Below are 20,787 nucleotides of genomic sequence, written 5' to 3'. Positions count from 1 at the left end.
TTGCAGGTGACAAAAGAGTTAAGAAAATGAGCTGCTGTGTTAGATGCAGGGATCCAAGTGTATTAGAAACCAGTGAAGAGGCTAAGAAGATGTTTGCAGTCAAAATTACAAATTATAAAGACTCTCATCTGTCACAAAGCTTCTGCACTGCACTGGCCCATCCTCCACCAGATCCAGATGACAGCTTCATTACAAGAGCCAGATGCTGGCATGGAATTATCGGGGCTCGCGATATCCCTTTTGTAGTTATACAAAAGCTTTGCCTCTCTGGTGCCCCCAACCTTTGAGGAGAACTTCCTTCTCTCCTCCTGGCCATCCACATTTCTAGCCCTTTGGGGGCAGAAAAAAACAGTGCCAAGTACTCATACACCACGTGTAGCCATAATGTGGTTTGTTATTTAACTGTTTAAGATAAAGGTAAAGGTTCCCCCACACATGCGTGCTAGTCGTTTCCGACTCTAGGGGCCAGTGCTCATCTCCGTTTCAAAGCCGAAGAGCCAGCGCTTGTCCGAGGACGTCTCCGTGGTCATGTGGCCGGCATGACTAGACGCCAAAGGCGCATGGAATGCTGTTACCTTCCCACAGTAGTGGTCCCTATTTTTCTACTTGCCTTTTTACGTGCTTTCGAACTGCTAGGTTGGCAGAAGCTGGGACGAGTAACAGGCGCTCAACTCTGTTACGCGGCACTCGGGATTCAACCCGCCAAACTGCCGACCATCTGATCGACAAGCTCAGCGTCCTAACCCACTGAGCCACCGTGTCCCTTTTATTCAACTGTTTGGGGAAATGCAAATTCATAACAACTCAAAGGACAGGTTCGTACGTCATGCTATTCCAGGACTGAGGAACTTGCCCCCAAACCTTCTTTCATCCTACCACATAGGCCATATTCTGCACACTTTCCTCCCATCAAGGAATCGTTAAGGTCAGATTCTCACACTTTCCTCCCTTAAACAAGGAACTGTTAAAGATTCCTAGAAGCGCCCTCATTAGATTCCTTAAATAGCAAAAGCAGCATCTACAGACTACAATTTTGCATAAGCAAAATCCCATCAATTAAAGCGGCCCCCCTCTGCCAAAGTGAAGTTTGTGCACTGTTCCTTTTCCCATCAGAGTCATCAACTCTTTTCTTTTCAGAAGGAAAAGAGGCATCCTTTTTTTTTATTTTTACATTATTGTGCGGTATTGCAATGTTTGCTGTGAACTACACACATATTTTTCTTTTGCATAAGGCACAAATAAAAGCTGTATTGCCGGTTGCATTGCCAACAGAAATATCTAGAAGAACAGCAAATCCAATGTTTGCAAAAACCACATAATAGTGTAAAACAAAAGACAAGGGACAGGACTTACCTGAGCTCCTAGTGGATGCTCTTGTCTGCAGTGGAGATCAGAGGACTGGGTGGGTGTGACATCACCAGCCCAGTGCATGCTGAGCTGTTGTGACACACAGAAGAGGGCCACTGAACTTGGCATTTGCAGAAGTTGGAAAAAGGACTTTCGGGTGGGAGGGCAAAAGAATGTGGACAGGGTAGCCCGCATGAAGCTCTGAACAAGTAATAGACATGGAGGAGAGCGTTGGCTCCACTTGTTCTTTTCCATCTCCCATCTTAACCCCACAAGCTGGGAAGACTGGAAGATGAAGGAGACGGGCCAAACCACTGTCCAAGATGGAAGATCGCACAGGATCATAGGAGAGAAGGGGAGAGGAGAACCACAGAGAGAATGGAAGGCAGAGCTGGCTTGAGTAACACAGCTGGAAGGCGGATCTGTTATGCCAAGTTGCTCTGAGAATAAAGAAGCTGATTAAAGGCTGCCCTGCAAATCAATTTCAAATTTTGCCTCTGCCAGGGAATTCAGTCGCTAAACTAAGACAAGCCTCTGCTTCTATGTTATCTCAGATAACCTCACAAGAGCCTTCCCAAACTTGGTACCAACAGTGGATGCAGTATTTTGAGCACCATATAAACTCTACTAGTGATAACAATTCCTGAAGTATTTTCTATTCACTGGAAAACCATTTTTTTTTATTAACCTGATTGGGTTTCTTCATTGAAGCTTCTGATTTTCCCAGTTTCTGAAAGAAAACAGTTTTTGAATCCAAAGATTTCAGGAGATACCAAAGCCTTTGCTCAAAGTGGGTAGAACGTCTATTCTGACAGAACAAAGCTCCATAGGACTAGATCATGGAAGATCCATTGATATTCTACTTTCTGATGGAACTAATGACTAAGTATCTCTATCCAATCTGAATCTGTTATGGTCTCTTTTAAGAGACATGGAATTGCCCAAAAAATCCCAGGGTTTCTACCTTGGAAACAGCATCAAGAATTCTGATCAAGAGACTCTAGATTTTCCCTTACAAGAAAACTACTGATGAGTTTTGTTTGGCTTACATTTAAGAGCAGAGAAATTCTTACCAGATTAATTAAAGTCTTGTGCTACTATGCTTCTGTATTATATCATTATCTGGATGGATACCGAAGCAATAGCAGGGCAGATATCTGAGAAACTTTTGAATAACTAAAATATGAAAAACAACCTGTGAAATTCTGGGTCACTATATACATATACATATATACATACATATGTACAGACACACATGCTAAGTGGTGGACTGTCTAATAAACCATTATGGCCTGGCTCACTCACATTTTGCCATAAGCCAAGGCTTAATGCATGATTTTATCCAGTGCATGGATTATAAACCATACATTTTTTTATGATTGTGTTGACCATTAATGCTTACTGAACATTGGCCAGAGCACTACAGAGTCCTACAAGATCTGTCTGTCTGTCTGTCTGTCTGTCTGTCTGTCTGTCTGTCTGTCTGTCTATCTATCTATCTATCTATCTATCTATCTATCTATCTATCTATCTAGGAAAGATTTATACAAAAAAAATGTTACAATAAATTCTGGCTCAGTTCACACAATGACTAAGCCAAACATAAAAACAAATCACATAAGGGCTTGTTGTGAAGTTCAGTTGCACAAACACAGGACTGGGATCCAGAAGTATTGATTAGAAAAATGTGCCCTGGCCCCAAAAGGGAAAAAAGGATGGTAATAATTATAATCATGACAACGACAATTTAAAAACCTCTGAAGATTTCTGTTCTGCATTTTTCCCCCTCAGTGCGGTGGATCCAACCTGAACTGAAGAGAGTTTAATTCGAAGACAAGATGGGAAGGGCCAAGAGAATAATTCTTTCTGATGCAAAATGTTCAAATCTGGTGCCTTCTGCTAGGCACCTAAATCCATATATAGGCACCCAAGCATAAAGGGACCCACTTTTAGAGCACTCCTTAACGGGAGGAGCGGGTGCCGCTTGCCTTTTTCAGGTGCTCGAATATAAATTTAGGTGCCTACCTTTGGACTTCCAACTTTAACATTTTCAGTCTGATTCTGAACTTTCCTGAGCCTCATTTTCTCCATCTGTAAAAAACAGAAGGGAAAACTTGCTTACCCAGTTTGGACATCGGTCGGGGTGGGAAATGTGCACACAAATGAGGGGAAAAAAGGAAGAAAAAAAATGTGGGAGAATCACTCACAAAACACGGCACAGAAAAGGTGGCCAGTCCAGTAACCACACTGCCCCAGAATACGATTTTGGATGGAAGTGAAGAAAAGAAATGGTTTTGATGTCTCAGCCATCAGATGAAAAAAAAAAAAATAACCACCTGAACTCATCTCATGCATGGGATTCAAGAGATGATTATATCTATAATATAAAAAAGGAGGTAAAAGGTTTAACGGAAAGGAACACCACAATAAATAAACACACCACACTTTTTATCATGCACCCCTTCGATCATGCCATCTTTCTGGAGTCTCAAGCAGGGCTGTTCCTGCAACTTCTCCTTGTCTCCCCCAAAGATGCTTTTTTTAGGAGACAACTGGACTTTCTTGTTTTTCTTTGAAGAAGTTTCACTTCTCATCCAAAGAAGCTTCTTCAGCTCTGACTGGATCTACGTAAATCCTTCCCTTCCCCACCATCCAGTCAGAGCTGAAGAAGCTTCTTGGATGAGAAGCAAAACGTCTTCCAAGGAAAAAACAAGAGAAGTCCAGTTGCCTCCTGAAAAAAGCACTTTTGGGACAACCATAACCTAGATGACAGAGAATCTCCATAGACATCTCCTTGTCTCTCGCCATGGACAGATTGTCTAAACTTCAATGAGGATCATACAATTTCCCATTTGGACACAGGAAAGGTCCAATGGATACTTTTTTTTTTGACCTGGGTTCAGTTGCAGAAACAGCTCTTCAAGACTGCAAAATGAAACCACTGAACAGAACAACTGGGCTGTTACTTTCTAAGAATAGCTTTTGCCCTTTACTGGTTTCCTCTCCCCTTACCTCGTCATTTATAGTAAAACGCGAAGGCTCCTGTCTGCTACGGTTGGATCGTCTCACCCCATAAACATCGGGATATTCTTCCCACATCTGCAAAATAAATCATTATTTATTCATTAAGGCATACTAAGGACACCCAGAAGAAAATCATCTGTTATATTCTCCTGGAAGTCTCCTGTGATATAGGCTGGGCTACCTGAATGAACAAATTAGATGGCAGGTGCAAAGGATCGGGATCATTTGTTAAGTTGCAGCACAGATTTATTCAAGCCTATACACAAGAATCTAGTCAACTAATGTTTAACACTAAATTGGCATCAGAGAAGGATCAATGGAATTCAGGAGGGGTTGGACTTGGACCCTTTGTGGGAATGTAATGATTCTAAGTTGATGACATGCTTATCTTCATCCCCCAGCTCTGCCTGCTCTTCTACTGTGTTAGATCTTTCTTGGGGCATTGGGATAAAAGTCATAATGCTTCAAACCAACACTCAAAACATTATCCTCAGAAGACCCACAAGTCCCAATGAAGCAAAATTATCACCCCTTTCACCCCCGAAGCTTCCCAATTTGCCACATTATCCCCACTTTTAGCAAGGCAATGCTGTACCTTTTTGACATCAGCTATCCTTTCTTTCTTGGATGCTGGTTTCTCCTTAGCTTCCGGAGGGGTCCGCTGAGACTTGGATGCCGTGGATCCACTCTCTGATTCGGATTGACTTTCTGAAGACTCAGAGCTGCTGTTAGATTCACTTCCATGATCACTGCCTTGTTCACTGTCTGACTGGCTCCCCGAGTCGGAAGCCGAGCCCTCTTCAGACGCTGAGTGACTATGGAGAAAATAGCAAGATTTGGTGTACCCGCGCGGATATAAAGCAGGTTATCATTTGAGCTCTCCAAAAAGTACGATATGGTCTTATTATTTCTTCTAGCAATACATCTGCATAACTATGTGTACTTCCATTACCTTGGTCAAGACTGCTTCCATCATAAAATCCATCTAGCTTGGTGGGATCTACTTCAGGCTTTCCCCAATTCAGAGGAAGTTAACTGTCATGAAAATTACAGCTTATCTTTTTTGGGATGGGGGGAGAGGAGATGCTAAGGTTTGGAAAGCTCATCTACCTACTGGCTGAGCCATTTGGAGGTTTCAAATGTGCCTATTATTTTGGCCAGACATACAGAAAACGTTACAGGGCTGGTCAGAAAAACCTCTCGATGATCTTTTAAAAGAATCTCAGGAAGTATATGTCAAGAGAGATGAGGAGAGGGATGAACCAACAAAATGATGGTAGTAACTATGAGGGAAATAGTAAAGCCAGAGAAAGAAATAGAGAGACTGTTGTTAAAATGGAGGGAAGCAGGGTGTTGGCAACCCAAAAAAGATGGCCACCCTACAATGAAAGGAGAAGACCGAGCCCATGGTCAGGTGTGGCCAGGTCGGCCATTTTTGAAAGATTGCCCGTCGTGACGCAAGAGAATAAAGTGTACCGATTGATGGACAGTTGATGGAGTTCGGATTGGGAATAGACAGTACTGGCTCTGACCCAGTCACTCTCATTACAATAATAGTAGTAAAGACAGAAAAACAGAGTAAGCAACATAAACTGTTCCATTCTTTCTGTGAAGAGTTGGAAACCAAAATTGAAATACCAGCCATCACCAAAAATTCGTTCATCGATTTGGCTGAAAGAATAGTAGCCTCCTTGAATATAACTAATTGTTATGTGTGTGGAGGAGCTAATATGGGTGAACAATGGCCCTGGGAAGCTCAAGAGTTAAATCTCAGCAGTGCAGCCAGGATGAATTTAACTTGGTCATCACAAGATAGATCCACCCTGGTGGATCACATAAACCTCTATAATAGGAAAAGTGTGCTTTATCTGAGAAGATTCAAACCAATTCAACCAAACAGTAGGCCAATTGATAAGTGAACAGGGATTCCAGATAAATGACACAACTCACAGCTGGTAGAATGGCAGTAATATGAGTGAACCCTCCAGCCCCTTTATAAATGTAACCAACCTTAAAGAAATATGGGATCAACCTGGAAACATTTCTCTTGAGTGGAAAGTGCTAGATGGAATGTATTGCATCTGTGGCAGATATGCCCGTGTAGAACTTCCCAAGAGATGAAATGGAGCATGTGTTTGGCACAATTAAGCCTAGCTTCTTCCTTCTTCCAATAAAACAAGGAGAGAGGTTAGGGATACCAGTTTATGATGAAATTGGATGTAGGGAAAACTGATCAATACAGATCTCAGATCCAAAATAATGGCATGATGAAGAATGGCCTCCTGACAGAATTATACAGGTATATGGGGCAGCCATTTGGGCTGAAGATGGAATGTACGGATACAGAACCCCTACATATATGTTAAATAGGATAATAAGACTTTAAGCAGTTAGAGATTATTGCTAATGAGACAGCTATAGCTTTGAACTTACTTGTTAAACAAAATACTCAACTTAGGACAGCAGTATACCAAAAATCGTTTAGCTTTAGATTACTTATTGGCTCAAGGAGGAGGAGTGTGTGGAAAATTTAATCTGACCAATTGTTGCCTACAAATAGATGATTTAAGTGAAAGCAATTGAAGAAATCACTACTAAACTAAGAAAAATAGCTCACGTCCCAGTTCAGACTTGGACAGGAATCATGGATACTTCTTGGTGGTCCCGACTAATAGAAGGAGGATGGTCAAAATGGGGAATAATATTGTTATTGTTCATAGGAGGAATATTTATCCTCCCTTGCATTCTGCCCGATGGTTAAAATAATACAATATGCAATCGAAGAATGCAGGTAACCTTGGTTCAAAGGAAAGATAAGAATGGAGAAAAGATTCTAATATTAAAGGTGGATCAGTTAACCTCTAAAAGTAAAGATGGGTATGACTAAAACTTTGAACTGATTAATGAAGACATATATGAATAAAGAATTTTTAAAAATAGAGAAGGGGTAGATCTGAAGGGATTATAATTACGGTATTAAAAATTCTTTAATGAGAAGTTGATTAAATATCACATAGCTTTAGTTTCTGAAAAAGGCGGAAAACTGGTTGTTAGGCAGAAAACTTGTTGTCGGTTAATGATAGGCAGTTGGACAGTATGTGACCAAAATGAGCCTATCAACTGGGTCCATGGAGAAGGGATGTGGCATGTCATCGGGACCACGAGATATATAAACCGTTGCCTGTTCTGATCGTTTGCGGCTTCTTGATTGTGTTAATACAGGGGTGTCAAACTCAGTTTCATTGAGGGCCGCATCAGCATTGCGGTTGCCCTCAGGGGGCTGGGTGGGTATGGCCAGGGTGGGCGTGGCCTATTGGGTGGGTGTGGCTAGAGTGCGTATGGCTTACAGGGTGGGCGTGGCCAGCTCTACATCATTCGCATCAAGGGTGCCTATGGGGGCCTGGGCAGGAGTGGGACAGATCTGAGGGTCTCTGGCAGGAGGAGGGTCTCTGGGCCAGGGCCAAGGCAGTGGGGGCCGTTCCCTCACTGTTTCCAGGATGGCTTCGCGGGCCACATGAAACCACTTTGCGGGCCGGATTTGGGCCCCGGGCCTTGTGTTTGACATGTCTGTGTTAATAGAAGTCTATCAGTCTTTGCAAATGCTTGTAACTAAAATTTTATTTCAGTGACCTCCAAGTCTCTTTTGAATCTTAATGTTATCCCAGACACAGGGTTTACAGAAAAGGACCATCCAAGCAACCAACCTGGAGGCTAAAACATATAAGGAACGGTTGCTGGAATTGGGTATGTCTAGTTTAATGAAGAGAAGGACTAGGGCTGACATGATAGCAGTGCTCCATTATTTGAGGGGCTGCCACAAAGAAGAGAGAGTCAAGGTATTCTCCAAAGCACCTGAAGGCAGGACAAGAAGCAACGGATGGAAACTAACCAAAGAGAGAAACAATCTAGAACTAAAGAGGAATTTCCCGACAGTTTAATCAGTGGAACAACCTGCCTCCAGAAGCTGTGAATGCTCCAACACTGGACGTTTTTAAGAAGAGACTGGACAGCCATTTGTCTGAGATGGTATAGGGTTTCCTGCCTGAGCAGGAGGTTGGACTACATGACCTCCAAGGTCCCTGCCAACTTTCTCAGTATTATTATAACCATAGCAACTGCCCTTGCCATTCCACATCAGATGCTGTGCATCACTTCAGTAACTTCATTGTCAATTCTAAGGCTGGTTGCTGGACCGTTTTGCATTAGTCTGGTCCTATTCTGTTTTGTCTTTTTTTTTTCCACAGTGCTCCTTGCCATTCATTAGTAGAGCTCACAGATCATTTGCATTTTCAGCAAACAAGGTGCTGCTGTCATCAACATAGCTGAGAGATGGATGCTTCTTCCTCCAATTTTAAAACCACATTCAACGTGCATTATAAAATAGCCTATTTTGTATCTATTACTCGATACAAAACAATAGCAGCAAAAGGGCTAAGCAGCCGGAAATAAATCAGCAGTAATACCAATGTATAGGCATGGTCAAATTTATAGACCTGGATTATGCCAGGCTGTTTCTTACAGTTCTTAAAAACAGTTTTCTCTTGCCTCCAAGTGGCGTTCACCAAGAAAAAAAAAAATCTCATAAAATCCCTTTAAAAAAGAAAAAAAAATCTTGCATGAGTCAGTGAATTCAGCGGTAGGAGCTGGGCTGAAGAATTTATTTTAAAAAAAAACCCAAAACAAAACAAACAACCTCTTCCAGGTTTTATCTTGTGGTAAAAGGGCAATAATTCCAGATGAAGATCCCTGAGCCGAGCACATGACACAATTGTTGGCATGTACTGCAGTGCATTAGAGCATTTACTTTACTTTAACAGGTGTGAAAAACAAAACATGGAAAAGCGACAGAGTGAAATTAAAATGCATTTCTTTAGGAAACGGGCAGAGGGCAGCAAGAAAGCAGGAAAGAGCAAGCTCTGGGCATGCAGTCGGAAGCCATTTTGAAAACATGATCTGTGAATAAGCCACCATTTTATGGCCAGCCCTGCATTGCTCCCTCTTGAGCAAATTCCAAACAGAAGAACAAAGTAATTGCTAAAAGCACCGTTAAGTAGAAGAAGTTTGGGAAATGCTGGGACTAAAAATAAAAGGGTTGCACAAACAGAGCGAAGGTCTAATCCTTCTTTTCTTTATTCTGGGAAGATGGAAAAGGAACTCTTTAGGATTCAAACACCTGAATGAACAACAAACCAAGAACAAACAAACAAAAAATTCCTAGAAACCAGCCAGCCTTTAAATTTTCTTGAGAGAGGGGGGAAGAGTATTAAATTATAACTAAATTGAATTGAATAGTTTACCTGTCCCGCCTCCAGATATTTTAACATGCTGTCAGAATAAAACGGGAAGGGACCTCAGAGGACTTCTAGTCCAGCCCCCTGTTCAAGCAGGAGATCCCTGCTTAAAAGCCTCCAGTGATGGAGCACCCACGACTTCTGGAGGCAAAAATGACTTTAGTATTTGCTTTTGTTGTTTTGTCCAATGATGGAGGGGGAAAAAAGGCCCAGGTTTTGTGGCCTTTTAGTCTAACTAAGGTAAAAGATCCCAGATTTTTTCCCCCCTTATGCTAACCCAGTGCAATATTAGCGTTACCCATGCTGCCATCTAGTTCTTCAGATCTTGTAGCCCTGCAGTGTAGACAAGCTTATAGACATTGCTGTTGCCAACCAAGACACGGCGCGTTCTTCACTTTTAGATTTCCTGTGCTAATTCAAGACGCAACGGAACAAAGCAGCAGAATGAATTGGGAAAGGAAAATTACTTAGGAACAGAAAGCTGGGCTTGCTGAACTCATCTAAACATTTTCTAATGAAGGCAGATTTGAGTTCTTAGACGAGAATGCCATCCCCTCAGCACCATCAAGCTTCAAATAAGTCTGGCTGCTCATGCTTTCTCTCAAATCAGAAATAGAATTATATCTAAGGACGCTGAGAGACAGGAAGGCTTCACACAATATGTTAAAGTGGCATATTTGGGACTATTTGATGTTATTTTATTCAATTTGGATGCCACCCAACGCTTCATGTTGTCCAAGTCCAGACAGCATTCTTAGCTTAGGGTTCAAAGTGTTTGACAATCTAAACAGACTTATTCAATGAACGGTAGTTTAACTAGAAGTGTGTCCTTCTCCCAGAAGAACGAAGCTGAAGTCACCAGCCTGAGGATGACGGATGAGATTTCGTCGAAACGTTGCCCTGATACCTCCAATTCTACGTGGGGAAAAACCCGAATGACCAAAGATCTACATCTATATATGTGTGTGTATATATATATGTGTGTGTAAAGATAAAGGTTCCCCCCGCACATGCGTGCTAGTCGTTTCCGACTCTAGCGGCCGGTGCTCATCTCCGTTTCAAAGCCGAAGAGCCAGCACTTGTCCGAGGACATCTCCGTGGTCATGTGGCCGGCATGACTAGACGCCAAAGGCGCACGGAGCACTGTTACCTTCCCACCGTAGTGGTCCCTATTTTTCTACTTGCATTTTTACGTGCTTTCCAACTGCTAGGTTGGCAGAAGCTGGGACGAGTAACAGGCACTCACTCTGCTATGCGGCACTTGGGATTCGACCCGCCAAACTGCCGACCATCTGATCGACAAGCTCAGCGCCCTAACCCACTGAGCCACCGCGTCCCTTTATATATGTGTGTGTATACACACACACACACACACACACACAATCCTGTCCATGTAATTGTCTGGGCTCCAGACTGATTTTGAAAGATATGTATCTATGAATGTATGCATGCATGCATCCATATATGTATGTAATATCAACCAGGAAATGCTGACCATATGTTTGAAGGAAACACATCAGATTAAAGATTTGTTTTATCCATTATGCTATGCCATAATGTGGTTTCACTGATTTCAGCGTGATACGGAAACATGGTCACTGTGATTTGTAAGGTACAGTTTGTGAAAGCTCTCCACAACAAGGGTATGGAGTTCAGCTCCCAGAATTCCCCACCCAACACGATCACTAATGAGAATTCTGGAAGTTGAAACCCACACATCTTGGAAAGCATAGATATTGAGGAAGGGTAAATTAAAAGCTAGTGTGTTCAATAAATCATAGTGATAACCATAGGCACACTGGCTGGGAATTCAGGGAGCTGGGATCCAACACATGGAAAGGCACATCTTGAGGTTGTCAATTACTAAAAAAAAAAGCTGATGGAATTTATCCCAGGTTTGCCCGACCTGAGGCCAAGAAAGGTGGCACACAAAATAGCTTCAAGGAATCTCTTGGCACCCTAAACAAACCACATAACAAATTGTACCTACCAACTCCAAAACAGTCTGGGGAAGTCCCCTAAAACACCTGAATGGGGGTTCCCGTTATGACACTGCTGCTCAAGAGGTAGAGGATATCTGTGCCTAGACACCAACTTGACTTCTGAGTATGTTTCAGACCCACTTCTATGGCTTTGTAGCAACAAGGCCTCAGGCTGTTTCGTTTGTTACCTAATGGCACATAGATGCAGCACAAAGTCAATAGTTTGGGTAAGCCACATCTGTGAAAAAGCCATTTAAAAAAAGAGCTTTCTTCACTTCCTCAGAGCTCAGCTTCAAAATGATTAGCTTAAGTCTTTTAAGCATCAACCTCTCTGGAAATTCCCAACAAGAAAACTGTCCAAGCTTTTTTCTGTGAAAGCCTCCATCAAATCTAGCTCTACCCACGCACAGAGCAGCTGGTTCCTTGTAACGAACCACATCCATCCTTGCCAAGCAGATGCCCTGTTTGTCTTAATCTGTGATGGCAATCCAACCATTGCGGGATGTTGTATAAGACCAACCAATTATGGTTTAATGACTTCATTCCATGACTTAGCACAATGGGTGAACTGGATGGATCCCTTAGCTTTGGGAAAAAGGTGTAGAGCTGTTTATTTTAAAAAATCAACCTTTTAGCAAATATATCATTTCCCAGATTTCCCTTAGATAATCTGATCCTCTCGCACTCATGAATCAATCATAAAATTATCTTTTGGAAGGCCATTATTCATATTATGAGTCAAACTGTACAATCTACATGGAATCTATGTGGATGCGCAGATAGATCAAAGCTTCTACCTCCCATTTAAGCACCACTTAAATATCAAACCCAAACTCCCGGATTGTACCCTCATTTGAAATTTCAAACAATATTAAGCGGCCACCACCAAAATGAGGCGACCTGGGCTAGAGATGTACTGAGGACGAATGTCACCAAGAATGTCCCACCCCATGGTTATTAAGGTCTTTCACAAGTCCCATAAGCATAATCACTCAATTCCATTTCCTCTCAAAAGACAGGAGGGAGAGGGTGAGAAGGATTACTTCAACCTCAGAAGAACTAGGCTACTTTGAATTTATTTTATACTTGTTTTTGTTTCAGCCATTTCCCCCCCCCTCCCTGTGGATATTCATGATAGATGCTGGTTTCCAACTTAAAACGTAAGACTTTTCTTCAAAGAAAAATAAATAAATAGTGCACAGAGAAATACACAAAGTAACATTTAAAAGGTAGGTTGAAAAGCATCTGTGCTACTTGAAACCAAATCAAGACGCTGTTTGAAATGCACCGGGATGTTTGCTTCCTTTTAATTCTTTTTGGTAGAGCTTCAGCATTAGCCGTAAATTCCACCGTTTCCATCAATCGCAGCCTGCGCAATTCGCTTCAGGGCAATATGAAAACTGTAAAACTGTAAAATGAAAATCCAAAACGGCTGAAAGGCACTAACCAGCTTATGCAATATAGATGCTTTTTGTAGAGTTTTTTTGAAAATCCATCTCCAAAAACAACCAAAAGTACCCCTTTTCGAAAAATCCATTTTTTTAATGAAACATCTCAGAGATGCAAATCAGACGAAATTGAGTTGAAGTGCATGTAGTCCTCGACTTACGAAAGTGACTGAGCCCAAACTTTATGTTGCTATGTGAAACACTTGTTAGGTGAGTTTTGCCCCACTTCACGACCTCTCTTGCCACGGTGGTTAAGTGAATCATTGCAGTTGTTAACTTCGCAGCACGGTTGTTTAGTGAATCTGGCTCTCCCCCATTGACTTTGCTTGTCAGAAGGCCACAAAAGGGGATCACATGACCCCGGGACGCTGCGACCATCATAAATATGAAACAGTTGCCCAAGCATCTGAATTTTGATCAGATGACCATGGGGAGGCTGCAAAGGTCCTACGTGTGAAAAACGGACATAAGTCATTTTTGTCACTGCCGTTGTAACGTCGGTCGGTCAGTAAATAACCTGCCGTTAAGTCAAGGCTTACCTGTAAAAAGATCTGCGCTTTAGAACAAACTTTCCCATCTTGTACGTGCTTTCTGTGCATGCTGGACTACAACGTCTATCAACTTCCGACGAAAATAAGTTCATGGAATAACACGTGGTTTGAAAATTCTTAGGGGGCTTACAAATGAACTTCAAAAAAATATAAGCTAGCTAGAGCAGACTATTTTTTCTCTCTCTAGGAAATTAAATCCGGTGGTTGACCTGCTCTTATGATTAACAAGATAGCTCCTTTTCAGAACAAGCAAGCAGAACAAATGAAACCAGCCAAAAAATTACATTTGAATGGTGATGAAGATAACAATAGGGAAATCAAAGAAGATAAAGCTAGTTTTTCAGCATTCCAGAAGTCATTCCTTTTAGCTAAATGAAATATTTTTTTTCTGTAGACTCTCGCTCTTAGCTAAATGAAATATCTTTTCTGTGGACTCTCTTGCCAAGATGTACATAGAGAAGAGATCTGTTGCACTAAAAGCACCACTTTTTGCAGATTCTCAATATTTCTGAGATTTAATTTGACAGAATATTTTGCAATTAGCAAGAGGACAATATTAAATACTGTATTACAATCCCTGTGCGTCAAGCAACAAAACCCAGGCAGTTTGAAAGGATACCATGCTTGGACTGGGGCAAGCATTGACCCTCTTTCCTCCTCCCCCCCCCAAATATTTTTCAGGAAATCTATTTTAAAAGTGTTAATTAAAATAGCAAGTTCGAAGCACATCTCTGAGATAAAATCAATGAGCTTCCAAGATAAAATGCACAATTTGCCAACTGTCTTTACTGCAAAGTGTTTTACTTTTTAACGCCATCTCTCTATAAATTGTGTTTCATTTGACCTCTCATACAATCATCCTGGTGGTTCAAGATGACAGGGAATGGAGTCTATTCATTCAACCCTGGGAAATCGAGAGTTAAAGATTTACCAATTGAATATTGCTGCTCTTCCTCCCTCTCCCTCAATCACACATTAAAAGGCGAGACATTCCCCCCCCCACACACACCTTGTATGGTAAATCTCCTAAATGGGCAAGGGGTGGGGGGAGGGGTGAACCTGGTTGACTTGCAAAGCAGTGAGCTGTCACCCACACTAAAAGTGTCACAGGATGAAATCAGGCACAGGAATTTATGGGGTCAATTGCAGCTAAAGCTTTTGAGGACTAAACAGGTTTAGACTTCAAGCCTATTTGTGCGTGTGCATGTGTGTGCGCGCATGTGCACCCGTGCATATGAACTTTTCCATTATTCCTTAGGAAATGATCTGTGCCACAGAGGAAAAAGGGCAGTTCCGAAGCCCGGTCTTCAAAACAGTCCGATCCATTTCTTCGTTGTGTCAAACACTCTTCATAAACACATGTTGACGTGCTCCTCTCCGGAATTTGCAAAGAGCACTGGCGAGTGACACACTTTCATGACACACTTTCGGTGCCACACTTTCCCAATCCTTCTGTATTTATGGTGGTGCGGCTGGATCGTTTGGCAGCTGATGAGGACAGGAGCTAGCTTTCAAAGGGCTACCCCCTCCACCCCAGACAGAAGCCACAAAGAAATTTGCACTGATTGCTGCCCTAATCCTTCGGCTGCCCTCCACTTTTCCAAGCCCGGGGCTGGCAGCGGCTCCGCTCGCTTGTTCTGTCTCTCTCTCTCTCTCAATCTCTCTCTCTGGCTGGCTGCTTGAAAGGCATCACTAGCAAGAGGGAGGAGGCTGGAAAGGGATGTGCAGGGGAGGCAACGTCATCCCGGAGGCAGGGCTGCAGCATCTCTGGACCCGCCTGTTAGCAAGTGAGACGGCAGCCAACCACAGCCCGCCTCCAACCCAAGATGGCCTTTGAACTCTCCACCAACTTCCTGCTGAGGTTCCCCCCCTCCTCTTTTTCAAAGGAAAAAAAAAGTACACAGTGCAATGCAGTATGTGCCTGTCAGCTCTGCGGCACAAAGGAACAGCCATTTTGTGACAATCCAGACCTGCAGTTGAAAATGCCTAATGCTCTCATTCTTCCCTTCCCTTCCATCTCAATTCTCCACTGCTCGAGAGAAACAGCTGGTTTCGGGCAGAACAGAACGTCAGCAAATCCTCAACCTCACCCTCCTCTCCCTGCCTTGGTCCTCGCCTCCCAGTTTAAATACCCTTCTTTGTTGCGAGGGTTGCTTCATAAAATGGCTGCCACTAGCTGAGCCTTTGGTGGGAGCCAGGGCTGTGTGAATGGGCAGCCCCTCCGGAGAGGTGGTAGGGGAAACGTGCTCACAGGAGACCATCCCAAGGGCCCCCACTGGGAGATGAACATGCATGTTTGAACCCTGCATAGTCTCAAGGCATTCCACGGAGAAGCAGAGAAAAACAGAAGACCTTATCCTCGCTATAACCTGGAGAGAAAAGTCCTTATCATCTTATGCTTGCCCAGGTCCAAGGCATCTGACCCAAACTGATTATTATGGTTTAGGCCAGGCCAGTCATGCTAACTGCAAGTCCGCACTGAATTCAGACTTAGGGTTGAGGAAAAAATATGTTTTGCGGCGAGAATGAGAACACACTCCACGATTAATGCTTGGGTACAATCGTTAGCCCAAACTTTTACAGAAATATGGAGAAGCTCACAATATCTGAGGTTCGCACATCTAGAAGCTCCATATTTACAGAATCCCTTTGCTATCACAACATATATGGACATTCTTGTCCTTGCTTTTCAGAGCAGATGAAAAAAAATCTTCAATTTCAAAAGAACTTTGATTAGCGCCCCAAGACTCAGAATACTTACAAGCCCAGCCCATTATACAGGCTTGCACAAATAATTTAGATTTTAATTTAGGATCGCCTTTCTGCTCTTCTTCAATGTTACCATGTTTCCATTGTGCATTTTCCCTTGTAAACCCTTCAAGAAAAAGCACTGCTAGAAAGTGAGGTGGAAATGTAATCAATTAATGGTGCAAATGTGTTCGTGTGGCTTTAATGAAGCATCCTTTAACCAGCTTACTTTGGATGGTGGTTTGCATCATTTTTTTTAGGACTTGGTACAATCCATCTTGAACACGAATTCTGTTATAGAAGAAAACTAATGAAATCTTTTAAAAACTCAACATTCTTGGTAGGCTATGTCAGATGTTTCTTTTGCAACACCTAAAGTACCTTTCTGACATATTTAAGTGAAAAAGCTTGGTCATGCTCAGTTATTTAAAACTATCTTCCAGGATTAGAAAACCAGTTAATTTTGACCATTTGTTTCATACCAGGCTGTAGCTGAACATGGATGTGACACTCACCTCAGCAAACCATAATGTGATCATTTCTCCATTAGTACTATTTGAATACTAAGGGATATTCCAAACACCATTAACCAGATTTATCCTTTGAAGCTGTGAAGGGGGGTTATGCTTTATTTTCTACAATAAAGCATATCTGATCAAAATACTCCCAGGAAGAATGTGTTCTTTGTACAATGGATGCTTGTGTGTATAAACAAGGGGGAGGCCCTTATAATGGTATTTTGTAGTAGTGAGGGGCAAAGAAAAGTTTTTTTTCTAAAATGAATATTTGTTACACCCATCTTTTAAATATACCTTGCCCCCACCCAACTGCACACTTATCTCAAACAAATGATGTCACAAATGGATTAGGTGCTTTTTCTGCCCCCAGTCTTATAGACAGGAAGTTTCAAATGTAATGTACACAGAACTTCCAGGATGTCTTGCTAAAACAATTTCTGCACAAACACATCTTTAACTCCCCCTCCAAAAAAAGTTCATTTTACAATATGAAGAGTAGTTGTAGTTCAAAAAAAAAAATCTTTACAACAAACTTTCAAGCAAGGCTGAGTTATGCTTTCACAGTTCATTTGAACTGAGCGCTGTCAATATAATCAGTTGGGTGTTAACATTTTGCTTGATGTAGTACTCCTTTATTACCAAGAAAGCAAAACTTCAAGTGTGGATGCTATGCAAATAATATACCCAAGAGAACAGAAGGGAAAAGGGTTGGTTAATCTAATTTCTTTTCATTCAATTCAGTTCTGTTGTTTGCAATAGATAGCTGTTCTCATCAATGTTGAATCTCCTTCTTTAATTTGTTTAAAAAAAAAGAATGAATTATGTTCCTTTAATGTGGATACTAGCATGCTAATTTCAAAACTAACTTTTTATCAATGTCAGCAACTCGACTTTTACCACTGTCTTTTGGAGTTGAGCTTCAGAGATCTGAAAATTATGCAATAAAAACCCAAGTTCCTTTATGTTTGTTTTTTTCCTGAGAATCAAAGCAGCTTCTCCAGCATCCAAAAATCACGGGGTAAATCCATATAAGATTTTGAATTTTAAGTGCTCTCTTCCATTGTACTTGTTACATCAAAGGCTTTCCTGACAAAAGGCCTTATATCAAATGGTAATGTATATAATGCATTGAAAAACAGACCTCATAAAGTATCATGTGTATTTTAGAATTATAAAAATATTCAAAACCTGAAAAGGGATACAAGTAACAAGCCAAGAAAAGATCAATAAACACATTGCAAAAATATTAGAATCATCATAACTATAGTTTCCATTAAAGTATGGTCAATATAAAAAAAAATTCCTTCTGTTTCCTTATAAATATCAGCCTACATATATTCAGCATCAAAATATGCATTTAAAATGAACATGCACAGAACCTAAAATTCCAAGAAATTATGCCTTAAAATAACATCTTTTTGTAAAATATAAGCAAACCCTATCAATGAGAAAGCTTGGAAACAATATCAAAATATCCTAAAATGCTGAAATAGTATCAAAGTTCCTTAGCCCGAACTGAATATACAAGCAAGGAGTATCAAGCAAACATACGTATTCTTTTTTTTTATTTTAAAATAAACATTTTTTCATTCATAGAACTTCCTGTAGTTTCTGATTTACAAATACCATCAGGCTTCTGTCAGGCCTTCACTTGAAGTTTAAACTCCACAAATTCTTCAAAGAAAAAAAAATCCCTTGTATGTAAAATGGTGCAATGCAGCAGAGGGAACAAGGTCATTTTTCACAGCACAAAACCCCTCAAAATGCAAAATTTAGCAGCTGAAACTGCATAATATACAGGGTTTCATCTGTGTAAAGGTGCTTTACTTTTTTAAGTAGAGCTTGGGGCCTTTTCAGTCACACCACAAGTTTCAGAAATTGTTATCAAAAAAAAAACAGGGTGTGGCATATTAGCAGTCTCAAGGTCATTTCATAAGAAAAGAATCAAAAACACTGAAATATATTTATTTCTATTATCAATGATGGCAAGTCAAAGCTGTCAAAAGGTTAACAGTTGCTCAGAATAATTTAAAAAAAAAAAAATAAAAAGTTGAGAGATCGTACCTCGATGCATGGCTGTGGACTGAACCCTCGTCTCCTTGGCTTTTGTCCGTATTTCTCAACATCTTTAAATTCTTAAATGTTAAGGGAAAGGTAGAAGGATGGCTGGATTTGGGCTGGAGTCCTGTGCCCAGGTATTTACTGTCAAAAGTTGAAAGAAAGGTAAGCTCTCACTTTGCTTTGAGAGGTTTCAAAACAAGAAGGAACAAAAAAAAAAAAAGTCCCGACGCTGCTAAGCTTTCTTATAACAATAATACAGAAGGGGAGATCAGCACGGTAAAAAATAAAACATATCTTTTAAAAAAACAAAAAAACGCGAAGGAAACACGAGCCCAGGGGAGCATCCTACAAACTTTCCCGAAGTAACCCTGGAAGCAAGTATTCCCGGTATTTTATTGCGTCATTCCAGGATCGTTGCAATCGGTCGAAAAAAATAAAATAAAAACAACCACCAACCCCAAGTATTGGGGGAAAAAATCTCCCCTAAAAAGGTATAGCTAATCATCGCCCACCTTACCTGAGCCAAGCGCCAGGTCCAGCCCGCTGTTTCTAGTCGTGGGAAAACACTCGTTCCAAACGCAACGCAGGGGGGAAAAAAACCCCCAGCAAACTCCCGTTTTCTTTTTATTTTTTTTTTTAAAAAAAAGAACGCATCCGAAATTAATCCAAACGATCCGCGATCGTTTAATCCCCCTCGGCCATAAAGAAGGAGAAAAAAAAAAGATCCGGAGGAAGAAAAAAAAAGCTCATTAGGAGAGCTCAGAAAAAATGGAGGTACGCCATGGCTTCCAAGCTGGGAAAAACAACGAGCTGGGCTGCTTCTTTCTAACCCAGGCGAAGGAGGAAAAAGAGTTCCCCCCAAAGCTCCCCTTTTTCTGCCCGAAAAACGCTCGATCCCCTTTGCCCCGGCCTCCACAAGAGACCAGGAGCCGCAGGAGCCCCTCCAGGACGCCCAAAAGTTACACAAAGTTGCGCAAAAGTGGCGGAGGAGAGGGGAAGGGAGGAAAAAAAAAAGGCAGGAGGCTCAGCGCGCTCTCCAAGGCACAGCCGCCATCTAGAGCTTTCTTCCCAGCTCTGAGCTCTGCCTTTGATTGACACTCTCTACATTTACCCCACAACTCAGGTGATGTACCATAGACCCACCCCTTCATTTCCACCCAAAAAAAAAAAGGAGCCTCCATCTAAAGGGAGCTTACTCCCCATCACTACTATCTCCAGCCAACTCCCCATCTGTGGAGGGGGCAACTTAACTCCAGCTGGTTCAGACACCCTTTCAAAGCCAAAAGATGAAATTATTGGTTGCTTTTGTTGGAAAGGGCTGGCTTGCATTTAGATCCTTGGGACTAAAATGACTTCCTCCCTGGACAGGAAGTGGTGGTGCCAAGAGCCATTTTGAAGGAAAGAAAGTGGGACTTGGGGGTCCTGGGTTAGCCTTGGTAACGTGGGTGGGTTGGCAAGCACCCCAATGGGTAATTTCAGTAGAAGTCCTCTCTTCAGTGGGTCTACTTGGTTATGACAATCTTATTGGTTCCAAACCATTAATTTTAGGAGAATTCCAAACAGAAGCAAAAGTTTTATGTATCTGCCACTCAAGACTCAACGGCGCCTCCCTGGTGGTCCTATCCGGAAGGGGAAAAATCAGATCCATTGTGTTTTAGGTCATCTGGTACCAAGATAGTTGTTAGATAAATCCATGTCAACTGAACTACATAAAGATCATACACTGATCTTGTGATGTAGCTGAATTATAACGGTATTTCCACACAAGTGGGACCTCAGCGCCAAATAAACAAAATCGCCTGCAACTCATGAGCAAA

At 41.7% G+C, this 20,787-nt stretch overlaps 1 protein-coding gene across 5 annotated transcripts in view; it reads right to left on the bottom strand.

The window, feature by feature from the left end:
• The window catches only part of CHD2 (chromodomain helicase DNA binding protein 2), a gene marked incomplete at its 3' end in the record, with an annotated part of 65,341 nt that extends 45,272 nt beyond the window's left edge, over nt 1–20,069 (bottom strand). For 2 of the 5 annotated variants that reach the window (XM_081336964.1, XM_081336967.1), the window contains exons 1-4: nt 19,488–20,039; nt 18,974–19,111; nt 4,967–5,186; nt 4,360–4,446 (exon numbers count right to left, since the gene is read on the bottom strand). In XM_081336964.1, the coding sequence (XP_081193090.1) occupies nt 4,360–4,446; nt 4,967–5,186; nt 18,974–19,035 (369 nt within the window). In that variant the 5' untranslated portion in view covers nt 19,036–19,111; nt 19,488–20,039. Of the gene's footprint in view, nt 1–4,359; nt 4,447–4,966; nt 5,187–18,973 lie in introns of all 5 variants that reach the window. The other 3 variants (XM_081336968.1, XM_081336966.1, XM_081336965.1) reach the window with 3 other exon arrangements.
• Nucleotides 20,070–20,787: the final 718 nt, after the last annotated feature.

The sequence above is a fragment of the Vipera berus genome (assembly GCF_964194415.1).
Source record: "Vipera berus genome assembly, chromosome: 12".
Lineage (NCBI taxonomy): Eukaryota > Metazoa > Chordata > Lepidosauria > Squamata > Viperidae > Vipera > Vipera berus.
This window is presented reverse-complemented; position numbering and strand designations above follow the sequence as displayed.